Source organism: Cavia porcellus, unplaced genomic scaffold (assembly GCF_034190915.1).
Source record: "Cavia porcellus strain 051 isolate PalLab524CR breed Dunkin Hartley unplaced genomic scaffold, mCavPor4.1 scaffold_3, whole genome shotgun sequence".
Taxonomy (NCBI): Eukaryota; Metazoa; Chordata; class Mammalia; order Rodentia; family Caviidae; genus Cavia; species Cavia porcellus.
In genome coordinates, this window is record NW_026947486.1 from 8,527,109 (window position 1) to 8,553,030 (window position 25,922).

General features: G+C 35.9%; 1 protein-coding gene across 1 annotated transcript in view; it reads left to right on the forward strand.

Moving 5' to 3' along the window:
• The window catches only part of LOC100735552 (cytochrome b-245 heavy chain), a 35,494-nt gene extending 13,957 nt beyond the window's left edge, over positions 1-21,537 (forward strand). The window contains exons 5-13 of the mRNA XM_003469376.4: positions 14-159; positions 2,483-2,673; positions 6,501-6,630; positions 9,427-9,519; positions 12,118-12,371; positions 13,235-13,397; positions 14,587-14,733; positions 17,681-17,805; positions 18,932-21,537. Of these exons, the coding sequence (XP_003469424.1) occupies positions 14-159; positions 2,483-2,673; positions 6,501-6,630; positions 9,427-9,519; positions 12,118-12,371; positions 13,235-13,397; positions 14,587-14,733; positions 17,681-17,805; positions 18,932-19,058 (1,376 nt within the window). The 3' untranslated portion in view covers positions 19,059-21,537. The remainder of the gene's footprint in view (positions 1-13; positions 160-2,482; positions 2,674-6,500; positions 6,631-9,426; positions 9,520-12,117; positions 12,372-13,234; positions 13,398-14,586; positions 14,734-17,680; positions 17,806-18,931) is intronic.
• The last annotated feature ends 4,385 nt before the right edge of the window (positions 21,538-25,922 follow it).

The window sequence follows — 25,922 nt, forward strand, 5'->3', positions numbered from 1 at the left end:
CTGCCCTTTTTAGCAATTCATACTGTAGCACATCTGTTCAATGTGGAATGGTGTGTGGATGCCCAAGTTGGCAATTCTGATCCTTATTCAGTAGCACTCTCTAAAATTGGAGACAAAGATGGTGAATCTTATCTCAATTTTGCTCGAGAGAAAATCAAGGTAAGCATCTCATTCCTAAATCAGGTGTGCCCTAAGATGTTAAAACAAAGGACTAGAAATAGTTCTAGGATCACTATCTTAATTCTTTCTAGGGAACAAAAAGAACAGAATGGGGCTAAATCCATAATAGGTAAGGAAACAGTAACCACTAATTTTTTCTAGGCTCAGATATGATTTCAGAACAGTTTTTTTTTTAAATGTTATCCTCACAAAGTCACAAAGTGACCTCATCTGATTTTTGTGTTCTATGAGATTACTTATGTGAATTAGGGAGCACCCTACCAAGGAGTTAGTGTCATGTCAGTCACAAGCTGACAGTTGTCAGTGATGCTTTTGTCCTTTTTTACCTGCAACATCTTGGGGGTAATCTGTGGCTGTTAATGGTCATTTCTTGGTTCACTAGGAGTAATTCAGCAGTTCTCCAGGAGCAGCCATGAGAGTATCCAAAGTCAAGGATTTCTTCCATGCTACCAGTTGTTAAAGATTCCTGAAGAAGCCCCAAGCCATTTTCATATGCTCAATGGCTTGGAAAGGTGGCTAACCCACAGTATAAAAGTGTATTTCCTTTTGTTGAGAAAAAGATCACAACAAAAGACCCTTAATTTTGCCAAATTTATTATCCTTGAGTTAATATGAGAAAAAATTGCCTAATCTACTTGGGGACAGAATTAAGTAACATAAAAAATGCATTTTTTCCTACAATATTTTGGATTTGTTTTCTTTACATTCTTCATTCTTTGCCCAGATATTCATAGAGTACTTTCATTTTCCATGACCTATACTGTAAAACTTATATTTCTTCCAAAACCTATCCAGGGACTAACTAGAGGTATAACAGGGCCTGGATAGTTTACCTATCCCAAATAGTCCTTTAGCCAATAACTGATTAGTGTAGGCTATGAAATCCCAACATCTTCATCTCAAATCAGAAAAGACTCTACTGTCCTATAGAATCAAGCTGAAGCTATCCCCTGTGAAGTTTTGTCTAATATCATTGTCTTACTTGGCTTTGACCTTTTTTATGTTTTATTCTTCATTCCCTTGTCAGTTTCTCTTATGAAATATTCTTTCTAAATCACATACACATGAATATAAGTCTCATGGTCAATTCTTGGGGAACACAGCCTAAGACATTTGGCAATCCCAGAACATATTTGGAAACTAAGCACTATGATTATTTCCAGATCAAAGAGAGAAAAAGCTTCACACACTGTAAAGACATCTTTTAGTTGATGACTTCCTTTGTTTGATGCTCCTTGAGAAGTATCTAAGAGTACTAATTCCTATTTCCTATGACTCCTCAACCATGTAAAACACTTTAAAATTTAGAAATATTTATTCTGAACAACGTGATAGGAAGATAACAAAGGTTGTTATTTTGCATAATTATTTTCAAAAGAGTTTCTCAGATTACCAGATAAAGACATGCAAAATTGATCTAACACTATGAATGTTAACTATTTTGTTCCAAGAACTAATAGATTTAGTAGTGCTATCACCTTAACTATCTTAAGTGTATATATACAAAAGCCTGTAGTATTATTGTTTTGGGCTCTTTGTTATTCTTATTTATTTGTCTCTTTTGTTTCTTGTTTTTTTGTATTTTGTTTTGTTTTGTTTTTCCCTCTAAAACTCCTAAAGAAGTTTACAAGAATTGATTTTATTATGTGTGATGGTATGAACAACTACTTTGAAGAAGACATTATGGTAGCCATTGTTGATTTCCTATCATCTTGTTTTGAAGTCCAATAATACTTTTATTCTTTGTTTTGATTGGACTTAGTCTGTTTTATATTACTTGATTTCAATTTGTATGTAGGGATGGAAAGCTATTTTGAAGAGACATTATGGTAGCCATTGTTGATTTTCCTATTGTCTGGTTTTGAAGGCCCATAATGCTTTAATTTTTTTTGTTATGATCAGTTTTATGTCCTTTAATTTCTATGCAGGATGCTCTATTAGAGGTAAGTTGACTTCCTTGCTTTGTTTTATTTGAATTCATTGTGTGTGGTGATATAGATAACTATTTCAAAGAAAACAATAAACATTATGGTAGCCATTATTGATTTCCCATTGTCTTGTTTCAAAGTCCTGTGTTGCTTTCATTGTTTTGTTCTGATCTGCTTGTTTTTATTTTCTTCTCTTTAAAATAAAAAAGAAATATCTATTCTCTATCTATATCTCTCTTTGAGCAGTGATTGAGATTATCCAAAGGAGTAGTGAAAATTCATTTTATTCCTGTGCACTAGATGCTATAAATATGCAGTCCTGTATTTGGAAACCTACAAAAATTTGCATTTGTATGTGTGATTTTACCTTACAGAACCCTGCAGGAGGCCTTTATGTGGCTGTGACTCGGTTGGCAGGAGTCACTGGAATTGTTATCACACTTTGCCTCATCTTAATTATCACCTCTTCCACAAAAACCATCCGGAGGTCTTACTTTGAAGTGTTTTGGTACACACATCATCTATTTGTCATCTTCTTCATTGGTCTTGCCATCCATGGAGCTGAGTGAGTTTTTAATTTGGAAATCAAGGGTGTTTTGTCCTTTAATTTCTATGCAGGGTGCTCTATTAGAGGCGAGTTGACTTCATTGCTTGTGTGTGGTTAGCATATCTGCCAAAGAAATGTGGAAAGACAACAGAAGTCATTTCAAGAGAAACTAGTCAGCAACACCTTTGGTTCCTTGCACCCAAGTAATTGCTATTCACAGTGCAGTTATGTACAACAAGATTAAAGAAGATACCAAAGTCTATCTGTCTTAGTTACTTCTCTCTCATTGCTGAGACCAAATTCCTGAAAGTTAAAGGGGAAAAGGTTTATTTAACTGGGAATCTGTAGAGGTTTCAGTCTATAATCAAATGGATCCAAAGCAGGGTGGGTGGCAGAAGGGCTTTGCAGAGAAGAAGCAGTTAATCTCAGCACAAGCCACAATGTATCTCCTCTGTTCCACCTTTGCAGGCTGCAGCTCTAGTGGAGTTTCCATTCCGGCCAAACTCACAGTGTTTTGAATCATTCTGCTGGGCTCTTTCTCTTGATTCTAGATGTGGCTAAAATCCCTCAAGAGTATCCATGCCACTGCCCCAACATTGGATTGCCTTGAAATTTCTTCTGCCAGATTAATTAGTCTGTCACCCTTAATTTCAGTCTCAAATCTCTAAACGTAAGCAAAATGCAGACAAACCTTCTGCCTAAGCATAAAACACACGATCTGTAGTTTAACAACCAATGCAGTCCTTCATCCCAGAAGAAAACTCCTAAACTTGGTCTTTACTAGCAGAATTTCTATTAGCATTCTGGTCTTCTAAACTCTGACTAGAATGTCCCAACAGGTGCAACCTAAGTTATTTCAGCACTACTTCTTATGCCAGCATTTCCAAACCTTTCCTAACTCTTCCCTTTCCAACCAGCCAATTCCAAAGGCTCCTAAACCACATGGTCAGGTATAATCAGAACAATGACCCCACTGCTTTGGTATCAAATTTTGTTTTAATTACTTTTCTCTTGTTGCTGAGATAAAATATCCAATACCAAAAGTTAAAGGGGGCAAAGTTTATTTAGCTCACAGTTTGTAGAGATTTCAGCACATAATCAGTTGGCTTCAAGGCAGAGTGGATGACAGACAACCATTGTGGAGGAGAAACAGTTCATGGCAGGCAGAAGGCAGCAAAACATGCAAAAGGCAGCCATTACTCTTTTTGTCCCTTACATCTTATCCAGGCTTCTTAGGGCAGGTTGGGCACACATCCTTAATCCTTAATTCCCTTGATCCTAGCATTGCAACAAGAATCAATTCCACACACTCTAGAACTATCCACCTCTGAAAAAGCCCCATCTATGACTTCATGATGCTTTGAGGAGACAAAACCTATGTTTGCAAGTGTATGGATCATATTGAGAGCACTGGTAGGGTCTCATATGTCTATAGTGTTTAGTGATTAAGTCTTGTGGCTTAATCACTAGTGAATTAGACTGATTAATCAGTTGAAAGGTTTTGCTGTAGTTCAATCAGTTTTGATTTAAACCAAAAATCATTTACTTATCATTTATTAACCTACTGAAATTGAGGACCTCTCTTAGGGAATAGTATCAGGAAAACTATCTACCTGGAAATAACCTTCCAACATTCTAACGTAATAAAAGTAAAAGCTAAGGTCTTCTGAGTACTTGTGCAGTAAGGCTTTGTGTTAAAACGTTTATGTGACATAATTCTTTCAGTCCTTAAAATATTTCAGTACACTCTCAGTATCCCCATTTTGTTTTAGACAAAGAATCTGAAAATAAAAATTGTAAAACATGTATATCAAACCATCTCCAGCTGGAAGTGATTTTGAGCACAGGGTATGATGAATTGTACACACAGAGGCACAGAGTATGTGGGTGTGTGCTTGGCAGGGATCCTCTTTAATATAAAGTTTCCTTTTTCTATTGTTAACAGCACATGACCACAAAGGCAAACCCAAGGAAGTTCACTGGTGGGTATAGGATTCTAAGAAAGTAGTGGTAGGGAACTTAGATGCTCAAGCCTCAAATGCCCTACTTCAAGCCAAGTCAGGCCTGTTGGGGTCAAGAGTTGAGTGTGAAAAGGAGAAGTGTATGGAGAAACATCATCAGGCACCCTCTGTGTACATTTGTAACCTTCCTCTTGAGTCTAACCCCTGATAAACAGTCTGAGCACTGATAAATCAATTTGAGTGTCTTTAAATGGAATCTAGATGTAATGCAGCTGCTTCAAAAAGTCCTAGAGCATGGAAGGAATTTTTCCCCTCCATTCTTTAGTAATCTGAACACCAAACATTTGTATAGTGTCATAAATCTCCATCTCCCTTTAGAGCAGATATTCATTTACTTCATTCTCCATTTGAAAATATTCTGCTGCTTACACTGGTTAGGTGATTGCTCACAGTGTCCTGGCAAGATGACACTTGAACAGGCATGAAAATTCAGGCCTTCAGACTTTGAAAGCACCCCCATGTGAATCTGGTAATCAATATAAAAGTTACCATTTTTATACTCTTGTTTTGTACCCGACATTTTTAATGTATCATGCTGATTACTAAATAAACCTGTAATGAGAGATTATACTTATTTTACAACTAAGGAAAACAAGGTTCAAAAATGTAAATAATTTTTCCACGTTGACTGAAGTACTAAAGGTTGGAATTTGAACCCAAAACCATCCAGCTCAAAGGAGAATTGTTTTCACAAACACAATATGCTTTATGTTATTGACCCTCATGTAACAATGGGTTAATAACATTTGCCTTGCAGGTTTGTATGAGGATTAACTGAGATAATCTAGGTTAATTTCTTCAGGCTTAGTTATAATAGGTGCTCCATATGTGGTCTCTTCCCTAAGACATAGAAATAGAAAGGATAGTTAATAACATTGAATTAAAACATTCTCAGAGCATATAAATTGTATGATAGATTATGGTTCTCTAAAGTAAACTTTTACAAAGGGACTGCTATATCTCTCTTTCTTTTATCGTCTGAGGTCTTTGCCATTTATCTTCTTTGAGAGATAAAGTCAAGGACATTGGTTACTTAACTGTGTGCCTCTTTTCCTCCATCATCAATAAACTCAGCATTGGTTTACATTTTAGTAGTTGCTCGATATTTATTGGATTTATTGGATTGAAGCATGTGAGCTTTAAGCAATTTCAGGCTACTCATATTGGTGACATCATTGGTGACATCAGTCTATGAAAATGCCATAATTCCCATAAAGTTAAGTCCTCTAGAACAATTTCAGCCTCTTTTCTTAATTGAGATGTTTTTTGAACCCCCAAAAAGCACTTTAGCTAAGTCTCAAAGCCACTTTTTATGATTATATGAGTAGTCCACTGTAAAAAAAATGATCAACCAACAAGAGCAAAAGTATCCCACATTCTGCTGATCAAGTTCTTTGTCTGCAGGACTGACTCCACAGAGGGCAGTCTTTTTCTAATTTGCACAGAGGCAATGTATGGGCTAATAGTTACATTGTTAAATGGCAGTTTTTTCTGGTTTATTCCATTTCCTTTATGTAGATATTCTTTATGGCACTGCACACATTTTTTCTATTGCTTAATATCACATATTTTCTTCTTTTCTTCTGTTCAAGAGGGAGAATAACTATAAGTGAAATGCACAAGATTCACATTAAGGTATATAATTATGCCCTGAATCAGGACTAGAGGTATACTTCACTTGTAGAGTGTTTTCCTAGTACTGTATGTATAAGGCTCTAGATTTAATCCTCAGATTGGGGAAAAAGAAAAAAGCTAAGAATATGAGAAACACAGACATCTTGATTTGTTGCTAGTAAATTAAATAAACTTGTGTTTTCCTCACAGACGAATTGTGCGTGGGCAGACTGCAAAAAGTTTGGAGGAACACAATATAATGATATGTAAACAAAATTTCACAGAGTGGGGGAAAATAAAGAACTGTCCAGTCCCAGAGTTTGCTGGGAACCCTCCTATGGTATGTACAATTCACTGTTGCTATTAAAATTTTATTACTGGTAATCTCAAGATGTGTAGGAAATGTACAAATGTCATTGAGTTGTCCATTACAAATGCCATAAAACTTCGAGGATGCTATAAATGTCTACTTTTCCTTATAATACTTATAGAGTAGAATTTTTTTTTATTTTAAAATGAATAAAACAAAACAAGTCAGAACAAAGCAGATGAAAACAAAACAATGCAAGCAACATAGGATTTCAAAACAAGAAAACAGGAAATCAACAGTGGCTACCACAATGCATCCTGTTCAACTCAAAACAGTTGCCCATATATTCACACACAATGAATTCAAACAAAACAGAGCAATATAACACTGATCAAAACAATAAAAGTGCTACCAGCCTTCAAAACCAGATAATAGGAAATTCAACAATGGCTACCATAATGTCTCTTGTTGTGTTCGAAATAGCTGTCCACACCTTCACACATATTGAAATCAAATAATAGAAAACAGACTAATGCCAATCAAAACAAAGAACAAAAGCATTATTGGACTTCAAAACAAGATTCTGGAAATCAGCAATGGCTACCATAATGACTCACTTTTTTCAAACTAGCTGTTCATACCATCACATGTAATAAAATCAATTCTCATAAACTCTTTTGGAGAAATTCTAGGCATGTATAATCCTACACATGTACATCTATCCTTTCTGTATTTGAGGAAAAACAACACAAAACAAAGAAAAATACATGAAAAACAAGAAACAAAAGAGACAAATAAATAACAGCAGAGTCCAAAACCATAACAATATAGATGCTCAAAACAAGGTGGTAGGAACATAACTAAGGTTGTTATTTTGCATAGTTATCTTCAAAAGAGTTACTCAGATTACCAGATATAAACAAATAGTCACACCAGTTAATGATTTTTAGTGAGACATACAGAGATTCTATCCTTAGCTGAGTTAGCTCGCTCAGATAAATCACTGTTAGGCAGCTAAGGGCCTCTTCAGGTGATAAGAAGTTAAAACTTTCTATATGGATTTCTGCACTGGGAAGAAATTGATGAGGTATCACATTGAGCTGCTCTTAGGAATTGGAAGATCCAGTGTATCAGACATAAAGGAGACTACACAGTCTGGTTGACACAAATACCTAATGGCACCTCATAATAGGGTGGAGGTGTGACAAGGGTGATGGAGGATGACATACTTACTTTCTCTTATAAGACTTTCTGAAGAGCCCCATTTTGTGAATGAGCAATATCTCTACTCCATTACAAATGAGTCCTGTAATCTTCATATCTTTTTTTCCATTGGTAGACTGTACATTTTATTGGTTATCATGTTAAATGTTGATGTAAAATTAGACAAAATTCCATATTTGCATGGGCTTCAATATAGTCTTTTTTTATTTTAAGCATGATATTACATACAGGTAAATTTATTATCCCACTTTCTCCTTTCTTCTTTTCTAGTCTCTTGGCATGGGAGTACCCTTCCTATGAACATAGCATGTTGTTAAATTTTAACATCTTTGAGCATCCTTGTTTATTAATGAAAGCAACTGTGCATATCAGTATACAGCCCCCATTCAATACATTAAATATGAATAGAAGGCTAAAAGGGAGAAGAGCATGTGCTTAAGACCCTGGGTTTCATCCTCAACACCACAAAAAAGGAGCTACTTTTACAGTCTTCTTATGGGTTGGGGAAAGAATTTTTCCTTGATGACTGCTAGAATCTTTATACTAGTACTTTGACAAGCATCTACTTCAAAAGAGCTTCTCAATAACTAGATATATTAAAGACAATGCCAAAATCTAGCTCCATTCAGTGGCACCATGAAGGTAACCAGGGAACAGATGCAAGACTATGCTAATATTTATTCCATAAAAAGGAAGTTTAGCAGCAGAACATTCTTATCTTCGAGTGCAGATTTTGTTCAACTTTGCTTGCAGATGTGGGCATTCAAGTGCTCTAAACTTCCAGCAGTTTGTTTATTAAAACTAAAAAATATAATTTAATAGAAAGATCATATGTGAGAAACATTTCTGACGTTTTCCTCTTTGGACACCATTTTGGAAAGATATGCCTTAAATGATACAGCCTTCTAAACGTTTTTTGGTTACTTTGGGAGTTAAATTAGAAATCTAATTAGCAGAGTCTCAGGATTTATCAATTTGGCCTAAACATTTTATATAGCCAACAATGCTACAGAGTAATCTCAGTCTTTTGAAACAATGCATACTCTGTCAAGAAGGGCATCAATACAAGTCTAAAAATCTTTGTTTTCTTCATTCAGCAAATGTGTTGTGTAGCTCCTGGTATTTACCAGAATATTGAAGAAATAGCTAAGCTCTTGCACAAAATTTGTCATCTTGCAAAAGATTAATCTCTGACTCCATAGCTGAGATAAAGCAATGTTGCATTAAAAATATGTTGCTGAAATGTAGTCTTATAGAGAAATGTTAATTCTGAAACCAACCTTCCTCTAGTGTAGGGTTATTGCAACTGCAGTTGTGACACTGAGAGGAAATGCTGTAGATAGTTCCTCTTTGGAAAGTTGCATCCTATTTGATATAGCTCCCCAGTATAGCTAAGGAGAATATTCACTTTTACTGGATCAACAATTTATTATCATTTCAGATATTTATTTTCATACTTTCTGTTATAGAAGATATTTACTTATCAATGTCAAATATTTAAGCAAGTCTACAAAGATTAATCTTACTTGTACAATTTCTCTCCTTCACATCTTTTATTATTTACTCTTCACAAATTTTTTCATTTTTCTTCTCTGATTACAGACTTGGAAATGGATAGTAGGTCCCATGTTCTTGTATCTTTGTGAGAGGTTGGTTCGATTTTGGCGATCTCAACAGAAAGTGGTCATCACCAAGGTATTGGTTGGTTTATGAATTACTAGTATGAATCTCTAAATCTAGAAAAGAAGAATCTAAAAAAAAATTATTTGCCATTGGTCAGAACTGCCTTTCTCTCAGGTTCCTTGAATACAAGTAAATCAAATAAGAGATCTGCAGTTTAATTCGATATATTCAACTCATGAATCAAATTGTTGTGCTACATTCTTTATTAAAATGAACCCAAGTATTTTATGTATATCAATCCCCCTCATATGGGGAGAGGTATAGAGACATTATGAGGTTAATTATGAGTAGAAAAGGAAAAGAAATGAGTTAAAATTTTCAGATGTTGAAATAACCAATGAACCTGGGATAGACCAGATTGGGGTTGAAATAGTTTCCAATGTGATTTTACCCCTTTTTCACTGTGGTATATGTAACCACAAAATGTCAAAGTTGAAGTGCTTAAAGTCTTAAGCAAGTTAATAACAAGTTGCACCTCAAATTTGATCTTTTAATTTTTTTTTAAATTTTATTTAAAAGGAAAAAGAGAAAAAAACAAAACAAAACAAAGCGGTGTAAGGGTACAAGTAATACAGAACTACAAAAAAAAAAAAAAACAGTAAGAAATCACCAGTTAATAGATTAAATATTATCATCTTAGAGATTTTTATTTTATGGAAAAAGGTAAAACAAAATTTCATAACAAAGTAATAGGAGAATAAAAATACTTAATATATTGCATATTATCATCTTCAAAGTTGCTACTCAATGTACAATATATGGGAATAAAAATTCTCCAATTGTTATTAGCACAAACATTCCTTTTCAGTGAAGACACTAATAGTATAGCTAACTTGCATTTTTCTCCTTTTTCCTTTCCTTTCTCCCCCCCCCAGTTCCTTTTTCATTCTAAACAATTTCTTCCCATTTCACAATATCTTTTGTACATTTTAAATCTTATTTACTTTTCAATTTTTCACATCAGGGAGATAATATGATGTTTATACATGTGAGTCTGATATATTTCACTTACAAGTATGATTTTGAGTTACCTCCATTTACTTGTAAAACTCTCAAATTTATCCTTCTTTATTACTGAGTAGTACTCCGTTATATATAAACAGCACATTTTTTTTTTATCCATTCCCTGGTTGATGGGTATATGGGTTGTTTCCAAGATTTAATTATTACAAATTGTGCTGTTATAAACATAGGTGTGCATATATCACTGTGGTCTGATACTTTCAATTCTCAAAAAGCTATCATTTCATTGTGATGAGGCTATTTACAGTCCTCTCTTCTAGCAACTTTTCAATATACAATATATTGTTTTTATCCATAAGCCACCCTATTATATACAAAAGAATACTAGAACTTTTTCCACCTATCAAACTGTAATTTAATTAACCATTCCTATTGACCCCCATTTTCCTCAGTCTCTGGCAATTGCCATTCTCCTCTCAACTTCTATGAGATCAACTTTTTTAGATGCCATATATTAGCGATATTATACAGTATTTCTTTGTGTTTTTCTCATTTCACTTAGCATAATGTCTTCCAAATTCATCCATGTTGTCGTAAATAACAGAATTTTACCCTGTATTCCACTGTGTATATGTATGACATTTTCTTTACCCATGTATCTGTCGATGAAAAAGTAAATTGCAATTATCTCTTTGACAAAAATAGTATGTTACTTTCTGTATTGCTGTTTATTATGTTCTATTTTATTTGGTTTTTTGAGACAGAGTCTTGCTATGTAGCTCAGGTTAGTTTAGAACTCACAGTGATTTTATTTTTTTTTTTTTACTTCAGTCTTTGGAGTACTCAAATTACAGACATGCTTCACAACACCTGTTCCAAAAAATCCATTTTAAAGATATTTAGCCATTTTAGTAGTTGATGGATGCATGGGTTATTTCCATAACAATGTTGTTTTGGGTGAATCTGCTATGAACATTTGTGTATATGGATAATGAAGTTAACAATGGGCAAGTAGGACCTATCCTGGGTAGAGATAAACGAACAGATTCCAGTCATGATTCAGGACAAGGACAGACACAATAGTTAGCTTATTTTAGAGTCTATTGCTATATAAGTGGATAGTGGCATCAATTTCGTCTGTCTGTCTTCAAAGGTCTTTTCTCACCCTCTGTGGAGATAGTAAGGCTAAGCAAGAACTTCACTTTTTTCTATTTTGTGCCCTACTATAACTTCTGAGAGAAAAAAAAAAGTAAGCTGATAACTTACGTTTGGATCCCCTGGTAAAGGCTCTGAGACCAGAAACATATATGTGCATAGTTTTAGCAATTGAACCTGTAAAAAAAGGAAGAGTGAAACTGGATAGAAAGAAAAGCTAATGCTGATCCACAGTGTAGTTGCAATTTCAGTCTCAGCTGATCCTACAGGGAGACATACCAGAATTTTACGTTCCTTTGTCATCTCATCACTGACCATGGGCTACAAATAAGGGCAAGTCTCAGTGACAGACACACCTGCCTGAGGACCTTCTACATTGACCCTGAGATAGAGACATGGGTAGGGCATCTTAGCATAGCCTTTCATCCATACAGTCATTGAAAAGGTAAATATTTGGGGAAAAGCTCTTCCTAAGGATGTTTTGTTCCATAGGTGGTCACTCACCCTTTCAAAACCATTGAGCTACAGATGAAGAAGAAGGGATTCAAGATGGAGGTGGGACAGTACATTTTTGTCAAGTGTCCCATAGTGTCCAAACTGGAGTGGCACCCTTTCACTCTTACCTCTGCCCCTGAGGAAGATTTCTTCAGCATCCATATTCGCATCGTTGGAGACTGGACAGAGGGGCTGTTCAATGCTTGTGGTTGTGACAAGCAGGAGTTTCAAGATGCCTGGAAACTACCCAAGTGAGTACAAAGCATTTATCATGAAGGTATACACACCGAGAAGAAAAGATACTAATTAACTCTTCTTCCTTCACATCTCATTATTCCATCTCCTGAAACACAAAACACAGAGTTTATAAGAAGATAGGTAGCTTTTTCTGTGTTCCCTATTGCACCCAGGGGGGTGTTTATGTATATTTTTATGACTCTGATGTAAAATATAAAGCACTTAGATCAAATATTAGTAATGCATACTCTCAAATTCTTTCAAATGTGGAAGGGAGAAGGCTAAGTTATATTTATTTTTCTGACAAAGGTATTCTTAAATTGTAATTGGCATCATTTGTTTGAGAGTAAATGTCACATACTATTTGCTTTTCATCCCCTCCCCACAGGCTTAACTTGGTACCAGGTATTAGTAGATGCTGAAGAAAACTATGTTGAATAGTTCAATGAACAGATAAATGAAAATTAGTAATATTAAATCTACAAGATGCTAATGAGGTAGAAAATTCTCACTTCAATAAATAATGTTAGTAAAAATTTAAAGTGTAGGATGCATGTGAGACAGACAGACAGAAAGACAGAGAAACAAGCATAGAGAGAGAGATTCTATGAAGAAGATTAAGGATGAGGAGATGGAAAGTTCCTGTTATATGTTACCAAATGTTTTCAGGTACCAAAACATTCCTTTCTTCTTACTTCCGACCCCTATATTGGCCTTAAATTGATCATTTAAAATCCACTTCACAGGAAAAAGTGTCTCATAAATACGTTACTTCAGTCACAATTGACACATTATACATCTCCAGCAATAATAGGGGTTCCCTCTTACTGTGAAGAGCAAATATTTCTGTAACTGTCTCCTTTTTATTTCTATTCAGGATTGCAGTTGATGGTCCCTTTGGCACAGCCAGTGAAGATGTGTTCAGCTATGAGGTGGTGATGTTAGTGGGAGCAGGGATTGGAGTGACACCTTTCGCATCCATTCTCAAATCAGTCTGGTACAAATATTGCAATAACGCCACCAATTTGAAGCTCAAAAAGGTAAGTTCCTTCAGACTTTTCATGACTTGGAATTGGTCAGCATGATCTACCAAGTAAAGTTTGAAAGTACTATCAGGGGTACTTTAGGGAAGTAAAGAGAAGTTTCAGTTGATTCAGAGAGACAAACTTCTCTTCAAGGGACTATTTGATAAGAGAAATGCACTTCTAAATAAACAGGCCTATGAAAAAAAGTAGTATAGGCCTACTGGAAATGCAGAAGAAAGAAAGCTTGGGGAAGAGACAGTATTCACAATCCCAAAGCTATTCCTTTGTATTTAATTTTATTTTTATTTTTATGGTGCTCTGGTTGGAACTCAGGGCCTTGTACATGTTAGGAAAGTGCCCTACCACTGAGCTGTACCCTCAGCCCCTTGAACATTCTAATATTTTTTCTACAGGCTTAACATACATTTAGAAAATTGTAAATATTTACTATGTACAGTTGCATAACCATTTTTTAAACATGAAGAATGTTTTTCAATTATCACAGGCTTCAGAATGATTATTTTTAATGACTAGTTAATATTCCATTGAGAATATACAGAATGGTTTTCTATCATTTTGTTTTGTACATGAATTCAATTTTCAGTACTTGTTTTTCAAGAGCAGGGAAAGAGATATCAAGTTTTCACTTTCATCTCTACTTCTCTGCTGGATAAATTTCCAAGAGAGTGTTACATGTAAATTACCTGATAGAGGACACCTTCAAAAAACCTTGAGTCATGCCAGTAACTAAAGATAAATTTTAGTTTGCTTGATTACCTTTTTCATTTTTCTGTGCCTTTTGCCCTTTAAAATAAAAAAAAATTAAAAAGATTATGGACATTGAGCCTAACTTGAATTTTCATTCCCTCTGATCTCTTTTCTATGTGTAAGAGTTTTTCCTCTAAAAACTCTTGCCTGTCTGGTGGTAGCAGCTGAGGACTGGGAAGAAGTCCTGCAGCAGTTACTGCTAGTCTAGGTTTCTTTGGCTTTCTGAGAGGAGATAGAAAGGAATACAGAGGTTCTGGGAAAGAAGGAGTAGCCCCAGGACAAAACTTCATGAGCCAGCCTGGTTTTTGTTGACTGTATTTATTTAGTGCCTTGCCAGTGTGAGCGTGAATGTCATAGCAGGTTTATATGAGTTAAAATATAGAATGCACAGAGGATTTTTAAAAAACAGTCTTCTTTGTGATCCACCACCTTGCAGATCTATTTCTACTGGCTATGTCGGGACACACATGCCTTTGAGTGGTTTGCAGATCTGCTGCAGCTGTTGGAGACCCAGATGCAAGAAAGGAACAATGCCAATTTCCTCAGCTACAACATCTACCTTACTGGCTGGGATGAGTCTCAGGTGAGGATCAGGGACCAAATCTCAAGTCCTTCTACAGTGCCCAGGACTTGCTGACATTCCCTTGTTCTTTGAGTCTTGTCTCCTATTTGGAGGATAGCTGATAGATTCAAGTCACTCAGCTCATTCATATTTATTCGATATTACATCATGATATCAACATTTTTGAGACTAGATCCAATGCTGTAACACCTATGAGGGAGTAAAGTCCATGACTTTAACATTATTAGGACAAAGCCAGGGGAGTAGCTTAGTTGGCCAAGAGCTTGCCTGTTAAATGCAAGGTCATGAGTTTGATTCCCAGTACAAAAACAAAAACAAAAACAAAAACAAAAACAAATAACAAAGACACATTATTAGGATAATTCTCACACCAAAAAGTCTGTGCCACATGGACAAGACTCACCACAAGGTAATTAGAAAAAATATACGTATGTTTTTTAATTATGTGTTTACACATGTCTTATAATGCATTCAATACATTTATAGTAACTAAGCGTACCCTGTAAACCCTCCATATCTATGGATTCTACATCTGTGAATTCAACAAATCACAAGCAAAAGATATTTGGAAAAAATATGTCTATATTGAGCATGTACAGAATGTTTTTTCCTGTTACTTATCCCTAAACAATGCAGTATAACAATGAGGTGTATAGCATTTACATTGTCCTAGGTAGAATGAGTAATCAACAGGTTCTTACATTAAATGGTGTGTATAGGCTCTATGGAAGTAATGCACCATTTTCTATGTGGGACTGATTTTGCTGTCTTCAGGGAGAAGTCCTGGAACCAATCCTTGGAGATACTGAGAGATGACTGAACTATGTAGCGTGTCTTGTTCATAGCATTGACATAAACTGTCTATTTTCATACTCTCAGCAACCCAGTTGGGTACCTACTATTCTTATGCACATTTTTTGGATGAAGAAACCAAGGCCCAAAACAGATTAGGTCACTTACCCGAAGGCACCTGGCACCTAATAAGTGAATGACAGAGTCAGAACACTCTTAGCAACTCTCAGTAGTTTATGATTATTTGTGGGAAGTAAATCAACATGTGCTAAATGAAGGTGAGATATATATGTATGTATGTATGTACAGTTTCCTTGCAATCCCTACCACCTTCTTGCCCACACCAGGTTAATTTGACCGTGTAAACATCTGATAAATGACAAGCTCCTGTAATAGTACATGCAGTTTCTTTAAAAAGGCCTTACTCTTATTCTTAAGGGAGGAGGCTTCATGACTAATCACCTTTTAAAGGCCTTACATGGTTATTTGTTTTTGTTTTCTTTTCCTTTCCTTCTTTTTTTTTGGATACAGTCTTGCTATGTAGTTCAAGCTTGCCTGGAACTCCTTATGTAGCCCAGACTGACTTCAAACTTGTGGTTAATCTCCTGCCTCAGCCTCCTGAGTGTTGCGATTACAGAACTGAACCACCACATTCAGCAGGCCCTCCTTATGCTATCACACTGAGAACATCTGAATTTGGAATGGACTCACTCACCCACAGCTGCTGAATTATATCCATATGTTGACTCCTCAGCATTGGGTGTTCCACACAGGGTATTGCACCCTGTTGGGAAGAATGACTTCTCATTTGGCATTATTGTCTATCATAGATGCCCTAAAAGTCTTATAGCACATGTGGATCCAGGAGCACATGACCATCAAAACTGCTACTCCGTGAAAAGTGATTTCAAACAGCTACTTCTGCAATTTAAAAACAGAATACAACCCCTTTGGTAAAAATAAAACCCATGGAAGCACAGACCTATAATCCCACTTCAGGAGGCTGAGGCAAAAGGACTAATAGTTCAAGATCAGATTGGGCCAACTAGTGAGACCCTGTTTCAAAATAAAACTTTACAAAAGGTTAGGAATGCAGCTAAACATTCTCTGGGTTTAATACACCATACCACACACACACAAAAGTAAGAAATAAACTGAGAGAAACAGTATAATTTATAAATTATCTTACAGTTCTGATATTTTCTAAAACAAAACAGTTTTAAATGAGACATTTATTTGCACTGAAAAATAAATCATTTTAAAAATAATTATTTTTCTTTGCAGAACTGGTCACTATGGGATTATTACACCAGTGTGACCACGTTTTTTGGCCTTCTCCATCCCCATCACCTATCTGCTGTCTAGTAAATTTAAAACCTGACTTATTTTAAAATACACTTAATTTGCTAAGTGTGGTGGTATATGCCTATAATTCTAGCACTCAGGAGGTTGAGACTGGAGGGTCGCCATGAGTTTGAGCCCAGACTGGGCTACATAAGTGAGTCCAAAGTCAGCCTGCACCTACATGGTGAGACCTTGTCTCAAATAAATAAATAAGTAAAATACATTTAATTAGTCACTGTTATGAAAAGTACCTGTTTAAGCTGCATGCCCCTAGAATGACAGCAGAAAAATAGCATGTATGTACACACAAAACTTGAGGTTTGATTTGATGTTTCAAGTTACCAAAATACAAATGTAATTTATTTTATGATTATTTCACTTCTTAGTGATTCTCTCAAAAGTTTGGGAGTTTATTAGAGGAGAGAAACACATAATCAACAGAAAAACTGAGACACTATTCACATTTCAGTATCTAACTCAAATATAGTGGCCTTAAACTTTCTCTTATCTATTTATTCTACTTTCTTTGTTCTTCTTATGATGTTTGGGTCTCGTCTATGCACGCATCAGAACCTATTTTACAAATTTTTATTTAGTTTTTAAAGTGTCCTCTTCTAGCAATGGAAATTGCTTGAGGGAAAGTTTGTTTATCTTTTGTTATATGTGTGTGTGTGTGTGTGTGTGTGTGTGCGCGCGCGCGTGTGTACTTAGTAAGAACAGGCAGTTAAGAACTTGCTTTGATAATATGGAACTATCTCTGTCCGTATTTTATACTATGTCTCTATTTCTGAATTAATGTCCTTTGCTACAGGCCAATCACTTTGCAGTTCACCATGATGAAGAGAAAGACGTGATCACAGGCCTAAAACAAAAGACTTTGTATGGACGCCCTAACTGGGATAATGAGTTCAAGACAATTGGGAGTCAACACCCTAAGTAAGCAGCAATCTCCTTCTACAACTAAGGCATTTTTAAACTGTGGTTTGCCTGAAGCATTATATCCAAACATGGCTAGACTTGTAAATTCCACAAACTAAGAAACCCATGTCACTGTAATGGGACTGAATTCATGTTCAATGGAAGATTTCAGATAGCTCTGACTTTAAGAGAAAATCCTTAAATCACATCAAAAGTGTCTGAAGAATTATTAAAAACAAAAATTCTCAGTTTCCCATCTCAAACTTTCCCAATCCCTTGTTCCAAGCTGAACCACAGCTTAGTTCTTTTATTTAGTGCCTAAATTTTACTAGTGAATTAATTTCTTTTAAATATTTGATATGATTTATACTTAATTTTACGGAGACAACACCCTCAGTTTCACTTTTAGCTTTTGAGTCTAAAACCATGAGTCCATCCATGGATGTCCCTACATCTTTTCTTCTCTCCTAAAGCTTCAGCCATCAGGAAGTCTTGAGGGATCCCATATCTTTCTGGAACTCATGAGAAACTCAGGGACTCCCCATAAATGTGATCCTCAGACTATTGTTTCTTAAACTTCAGTGAGCACACGTATCATCTGGCTATACTTTTATAATGCAGATTCCGATTTTGTAGATGTGGGGTGAAGACCAAGAATCTGCATTCTTAAAAAGCTAATACTTAGACTAGCAGTCTAGAGTTGCACCTTGAAGAACAAGAATCTAAACTCTAAGATTTAGAAGAAAGAAGCCACAGCAAGCTGTTGCCAGAGTTAGGATAACTAAAGAGGCTTTGTTCTTGATCACAAAGTGCCAGAAATGTTTTGGAGGCATAGAGCTCAGTGAAAAATTAGCCCTACAGACTTCTACTTAACATTTTTTCCTGTGGTAGAAGTTTTCCAAAACTCTGCTTGGATTTCATTTTCCAGGGAAATCAACTGTCTTTTAAATTATGCAGCTCTTCCATAATCTGAGCTGATCACCATCTTGCAAAGTAATCTGAACTCTTTCCATTTTTGGAAAAGACAAAAAAAACACAGGAGTTTAGGCCCTAGGGCCTCAAATCAATGGCAAGTCTCCCACATGCTTTGTAGTCTATCTCATCCCAAAGCCTAAAACTCTTTTTCTTTTTTCTTTCCCAAAAGTACCAGAATAGGAGTTTTCCTCTGTGGACCTGAAGCCTTGGCAAAAACCCTCAATAAACAGTGCATCTCCAACTCCGACTCTGCTCCTCGGGGAGTGCATTTCATTTTCAACAAGGAAAACTTCTAACTCATCTCTCCCAGAAGGAAAAATTGGATTACATTACCATGAACCCAGATATTATTGGTTAAGAATATAAATTCCTTTCATCAAAAAAAAAAGAAAAGAAAAAAGAAAGAAAAAGAAAAAAAGGAAGAAAAGAAACTACAATGTAACATTTCTGTTGAAAGATTGTTTGCAAATGATATTATGTTTATATGGGGTTTTATGTTTCTCACAGCATTTCATTTCATTTTCATCTCTTTGCCGCCAGCAAAAGGTAGGGTAAGGACTTCTGGAATCATTTTCAGGACGAAACAATGATATCTCAGACAGCTTTAGTGGCTTCCTTAGGCTATGTAGCTGAGACCAGATCTTGGCCACCTGACCCCAGGTTTGGTATTCTTTCCACAGCAGTCTGTTTTGAAAATCAGTTTTTATAGTCTCCCAAAGATGTAAACTAAAGAGTAGCTATTCATTTTCCATTTTGTGCCATCTTGGTTATTACTGTTATACTGAGGGAGATTTTTCCAGATAGGAACTAATATAGGCTGAAAGTGATTTAACACATACTAATGTCAGCGTTGACACCTCAGTACTTTCCAGCATTCCAACACAGCAGCAAAATAAGATCAGAGATTCTGCCTACCAAAGAATATTACACTGATTGGAGTTTATTCAGTACTCATCGTTTACCATATTACTTGGCACACAGTGGGTACTATAGGACAATTTATTGAATGAATAAGATTCAGAACCAAACAATGTCAGAATAGAACTAATTCAAAACATTATACAGAATTATCTGAGGAGATGATTCCTGTCACTCTTACAGACCAAAATATCCTTACTCTCTGGAGGGTACAGAATAGGTTAAGGACACCAGCCTATATGATGGCCTGCGTGGTTCCTCACATTCTTATTTGAAGCACAGAGGAATGAAGGATGAAGGAAGGGAACTAATATCCTGTCATAAATCTGACCGACTCTTCTAATCCTGCTCCCTAATCTGTGAAAAAAAAAGTACACTAGTTTACTACCAGAAAGTCTCCTTTAACCATTCCTTGCAAATTTGGAACATCAGAATTATGACAAATATGTATCTGATAATGCACATTGGGCTCATACAGGCCATCTCTTGTTTAGTATAAATACAAAAGTAGATCTTATATGTATGAGCAATGGTTTATTTTTATTATTAAATTATCACAACCACTGCTGCCATCATATTCCTGAAATATACATCCTGGAGACTGAAATCCCCAGTTAACTCTGTTGATATTGAAATCACACCTAGTAGAATGTCCTGGATATCCGTGAATTCAACGACAGTTCTAAATCATTTAGTGTGGCCAGAAACAGTTGTTTTTATTATGACTGTTCCCATTTCCAGGAACTAAAAAAACAGCTTTATCTGCCCCACCCCCCAGGGTCCTTCAGCTTTGGTAATGAGGAAGAAAAACAGAAAGGCAGAAAATCACAAGGTTTATCAGAAGGAAAGGGAAGGAAGGAGAGGAAGAAACAAGAACAGTGAGAGAAAGCAAAACCACAGAAGAAAAAAGTAAGGGAGTTGTCTCATTTTGGTTATTGCCTATCCCAGATTTCTTAGTTTTATAGGTATTGGATGTAATTGAAGAAGGGGTACACAGATTTACCTTATTTTGATTACTCATAGTACTGATATTTTTATATTCTGGTCACATTTTTGATTCTGAGTGCACATATATGAAGGACTAAGATAAACTGAGAATTCAGTCATTTCTTACAGTAGCACAGTTGCTTTGATTTCCCAGGATCTTCAAAGCATTGAGGAGGGTTCTCACAAATAAAGTCCTCCAGTGTGTGTAAACATCACCTCTCAGAAATGTGCAGGAAAGTTTCCACTTGGAAAAAGTGAGGGCTAACCCTATTAGTTCAGTTATTCAGCAAATATTTATTGTTCTATTATTATGACTCAGGAGTTGTATGCATAGTTTCAAATTCTTTATAACAAAGTATGAGCAAGAGGGCGAACCTCAGTTTTATGGAATACAAGAATTTCGGTTTCTTTCTAAACTACGTGACATAATCTAAACCCAACTCTTGCTTGGAGAATGATGCTCCAGCATTTTTTACATTTGATACCAAAGTAGTTGCCAACATAGAGAGGTCTGCCCTATGTTATTCTGGTCATGAGATGAAAAATCAGTGAAAAAGTGCTTGTCATTATGAGAGATTCCTTCTTTGTTCTCCCAAGTCTCTAGTCACCAGCTATCAGCCATTGGCAGCACAGTTTTTTTAGAGTTTAGTATTTAGCATTTAGGAAACAGGTACTTTAAGAAAGAATAATGAAGCATTTTTTAAATCTCAAGGCTTTTCTTAATTTTCCTGCTTTTGCAATATTGTGTTTATGAAGTTCAAATACTTGCAGACTTTGGGCATAGTTTATTTGGGGAGGCATCTGGGAGGTAATTTCTAGGAATAATTTTTAAAATTGCACTTAAACATTAAAAGTAATGGACACACAGAATGTCTGCATGTTATTATTTTTGGTTCTAATGGGTGACTTCAGGTAGCAGAGATTTTTCTCTGCCTTACTAGGAATGAAATTACTTGTACTTCTGTAGATGACATGCCAAACACTGCATGGTTTATAGATTGGGAAGGGAAAACTGGTGACTAAATTCTGTGCCAGTGTCTTAATGATCTTATAGCACTGGCATAAGGAAGTGTCGGATAAAATTTTGAAGACATGGAAGGCCTAGTACGACCTAGTTTTCCATTCCACTGGTCTTTCATGTCCTAATTTCACAATTCAGTCAGGTCAGATAAGCATAGGTACTCAAAGTTATACATTGGCTGTTGTTCTAATAGAGTCAGCTAGCCAGGTGTGGTGGTGCAAGTTTGTAATCCTAGCACTCAGGAGGCTGAGTCAGGAGGATCACTGTGAGTTTGAGTCCACAGGGCTGCATAGTGAGATCTTGGGCAGAAATCACTGTGATATCAAATAGTATGGAGATTGTACTTGTCGATCTTTAGAAAAAACACCCAATATTGTATTTTGAAACTACCCTTTAGAGGGGACTGTTGAAGAGACGGAAACTGACTTATATAAAAAATCAAATTCAAAATGCCTTCATAAATCTTAAAATTATACTAAAATAATAATCACAAGATTATCATTACATTAGATCACTTGATTGCTAAATATTACTTCTTCTTTCAGTTATGCAATTGCCAGTTAAGTAATAATAAAAATCACTCTCCTAGCCACACTCACAGAAAAAGCTAAACATTACTCTTTTGAGTCAGATGGGGACATGTCAGAGCATATGAAATTAATCACCTTTTTTCTTCTAAAGAGATGTTAGAGCAAATCTCAGATATCTTTGACTTGTTTGATAAGAAAAAATGCTATCTAGTTATATCCAAGGAGAACAGTGAGTGTCTGTATTTGCTGGAAGCCACCAAGGCACTTTATTGGCAAGGTAGTTAATCCAGACCTTGCTAATGAAGGTCAGCAGAGCTATCTGATCATTGTTTTCCAGTTGGGAGGTCTGTATCATTCAGCCACAGGCTGAAGCATCACACTTAGACATACACACTGCCATCTTCCTGCTGTGTTCATTATCAGAAGATCTATTTTGCAGGGACCAATGTGCCTGTGGCCATATTGAGATCAAACGTAACAATGAGTTTAACCATGTCCAAATTACAAAGGTAGTAAACTGTAAGATAACCTGTAACTTTGGTAGTTTTTGCGTTTTTATTATTGAAAATAATGAGCAAAACTTTACAATCCATTGGCTCTAAATAAAATTATATTTTGAAAAATCTGCTTTAAGACACTGTATATCAAAGTGTGAGGAGATAGAAAAGGAAAAGTGAAACAAATAGATGGCATCTGCATTAATTAGAGAAAAAAGAAACAAGCTAGACAATATTAAAATTAATAGAATACTTTTCTTTACTTTAAAAAAATAAATGATACCTAGACTGATTACAGATCAAACCAAATTGTTTGCCTCTTTGTATTCTCTGTAATGTGACTTTGCATTTCCTCTCCTCGAGAGGAGGAATCTAATCAAACATTGCTCTAAGAATATTCAGTTGGGCTGTGCATAATGGTACATGCTTGTAATCCCAGAGCTCAGGGGGCTGAAGCAGGAAGATCACCAGGAGTGGGAGGCCAGTCTGGGTTACATAGTGAGTTCAAGGCTGGCTTGAACTTCAGAGTGTGATCCTGTCTCAAAAAACAAAACCCAAAAAAACAAAAAATTCGTTGTAATGTTATGGTATGACATTAGAAACACAGAGAACACTAATCCTAGTATATGACACATATCAATCTGAAAAATAACGATAACTGTTCATTAGTTTTCTGATTTTAGAATTAATTAGTAGAAGCTGATCATGGTGGTACACACCTGTAGTCACAGCTTTCTGAGAAGCTAAGGCAGGAAGGTTGTAGAGTTGAGCTCAGCCTGGACAATTTAGCAATACCCTGACTTAAAATGAAAAAATGTAAGGGTTGAGGATGTAGCCCAGTGCAAAGGCCCTGAGTTTATTACCCATTATCAAAAAATAGACATAATTAAGAGAAAAATCATAGAAGATGTAGCTAAGGTTAAAAATAAATTGTAAGTTATCAACCATAACAATATATCATTAAAGCACAATAGAATGAGTGGAATATCCACAAGACTTGAAAGAGAAAAAAGATATGCCATCTGTGTGTGTAGATATAACCATAAGAAGTAAGCTCTGCTTCCAAAATCAATTTTTGATATAGTAAGTGTAGGTTGTGCTACAACAACAAATAACTCCAAAATCTCAATATTTTAAACCGACAAAAATTTACTACTGTTTATATATTTATTTCACATTAGCTGGGGACGGAGAGTTTGTTCAACATTTTCCTCCCTTATGGTTCCAGCCTAGCAAGCTCCTTTACTTTGCTTCTACTACATGCTATGAACTTTATATGCTTTATCTTATTTAACTTTCAGAACCATTATCAACTGTATTTTCCAGAAGAGGAAATTGAAACAGAGACGTTATGCAATTTCTCCAATATTATGCCTCTAGGAAACAAAAAAATGTTAGACTTTGAGTCAGGACAGTGTGGTTCCCCCAAAAGTTATGCTATACCTTCATCATAATGATGAATGATCAAGGTAAATGAATGGAGATGAAAATTCACTGGAATGGGGAAAGAGGTAGGAGTTGATTTCAAAAACTAACTGTGGAAGAGAATACAAATTTAAAACCGAGAATTTTATTGAGTGACAGTTACAGAAAAAGTATAATTAGGTCATGATACTAAATAAACAGTAAAAAGTTGGGTGAGAATAATATGCATCTATTTTAGTAAACACATTTACTCAACAAAATGATTAAAGCATAATCCTTAAATATAGTACAATGTGAATTCTAAATCAAGGGCCCTTGTGTGTCTTGGAACACATAGTGTTATCTGTGTGGATTGGATGCATGGGTTCATTAATGGTCATGAGGGAGCAGAGTTGCTTGAAGCCCTTGGCACTACGTGAAGAGATGAGATAAAATCCTCAACCCCAAGCAGCATTCTACCTGGAGGAGCACCCCTCTAAATTGAGGAAACAGGTTTGGCCTCACAGACTTACTCCAAGAGCTGCACAGGGAGTGGTAGAGAGGAGGCTTTTGAATGCAAACTTCAAGAGGTTTGTTCTTTTGTCTCCTGACATGGTAGAATTATCTGTTGTCTATTATCTATTGGAATGCTGAGAAACTAGAAACTGACGACAGAGCAGAGAGAACCATTATGTTCTGAGGTCAAATAGAACAGACTCACACTTGGATGTAGTTGACATGGCAGAAAAGCCTACTGATGACACTAAGGCTGTGAGGCAAGTAGCAATTATAGCCACAGATACAGCCAGATGAGATGTCAACTAACTCATTAGTGTATGACACAATTGATCAGTCCCTCCTACTTGCAAATCATACTCTCCACAGAAAATGTTTAGTTTTCTGCTCATTTCTGCTCATGTCACTGCCTGTCCTACAGTCTTTTCCATCCCCCAAAATGGGAACTCCATTTCTTTAGGCCCAAACCCTAGCATATCCCCAACTCTTCCTTCTTGTACATACCACATGAAGTTCAGTATCAAGCCCTACATTCAAAACATTTCCAGATTATTTCTCTTCTCACACTCTCAAGTCACTCTTCTACTCAAAAGCGCCAATGTGGCATCATCTTAAGAGATGGTCTTATATAATGTGACCCTAATTGCCTATTTGGTCACATTTCCCATCATTTTGTCCCTTTCTCACTGAGCTCCAGTGATACTAACCACCATAATGTCTCTCAAACATCCTGAGATTGGTTCCAACTGAAGATTTTTACATTTGTGTTTCCCTTGTCTGAAACACTGTTCTCCCAAATATCTGTGTGCCTTGTTCCTTCACCTCCTTCAGGTTGCAGCTGAAATAGTATCTTTACGAGAGAGATATTTCTGACAGTCTCATCTGAAACAGAAAATTTCCCAGTATCCTCCCTTTCTTATACTCCCTGTCCTCCTGATACAGGGGAAAATTTAACTCTCAACCTGCTAGATGTCAAATATATCTAGTTCATATTCCTTGAAATTGAATAGTGAATTCCAAAGAACAAGGGAAGTTAAGAGTACAAAAGGTTAGTTGGGGAATAGGAATGGCTCCTGAGAGATGAGTTGAGGGTCTCAGAAATAGGTTTCCATCAAGACCCCTGGTCAGGGTTAATTTATACAGCAGTCACAATGTGAGTACAATATGGATCAAACTGCCATAAACCTAAAGAATTGTAAGTGTAGCTGCTGAGCTAATAATATTAATCCAATAGAGAAGCCAGTCACACAGCAAGTGTACATAAGAAGAGCAAAGGCAATATTTTGG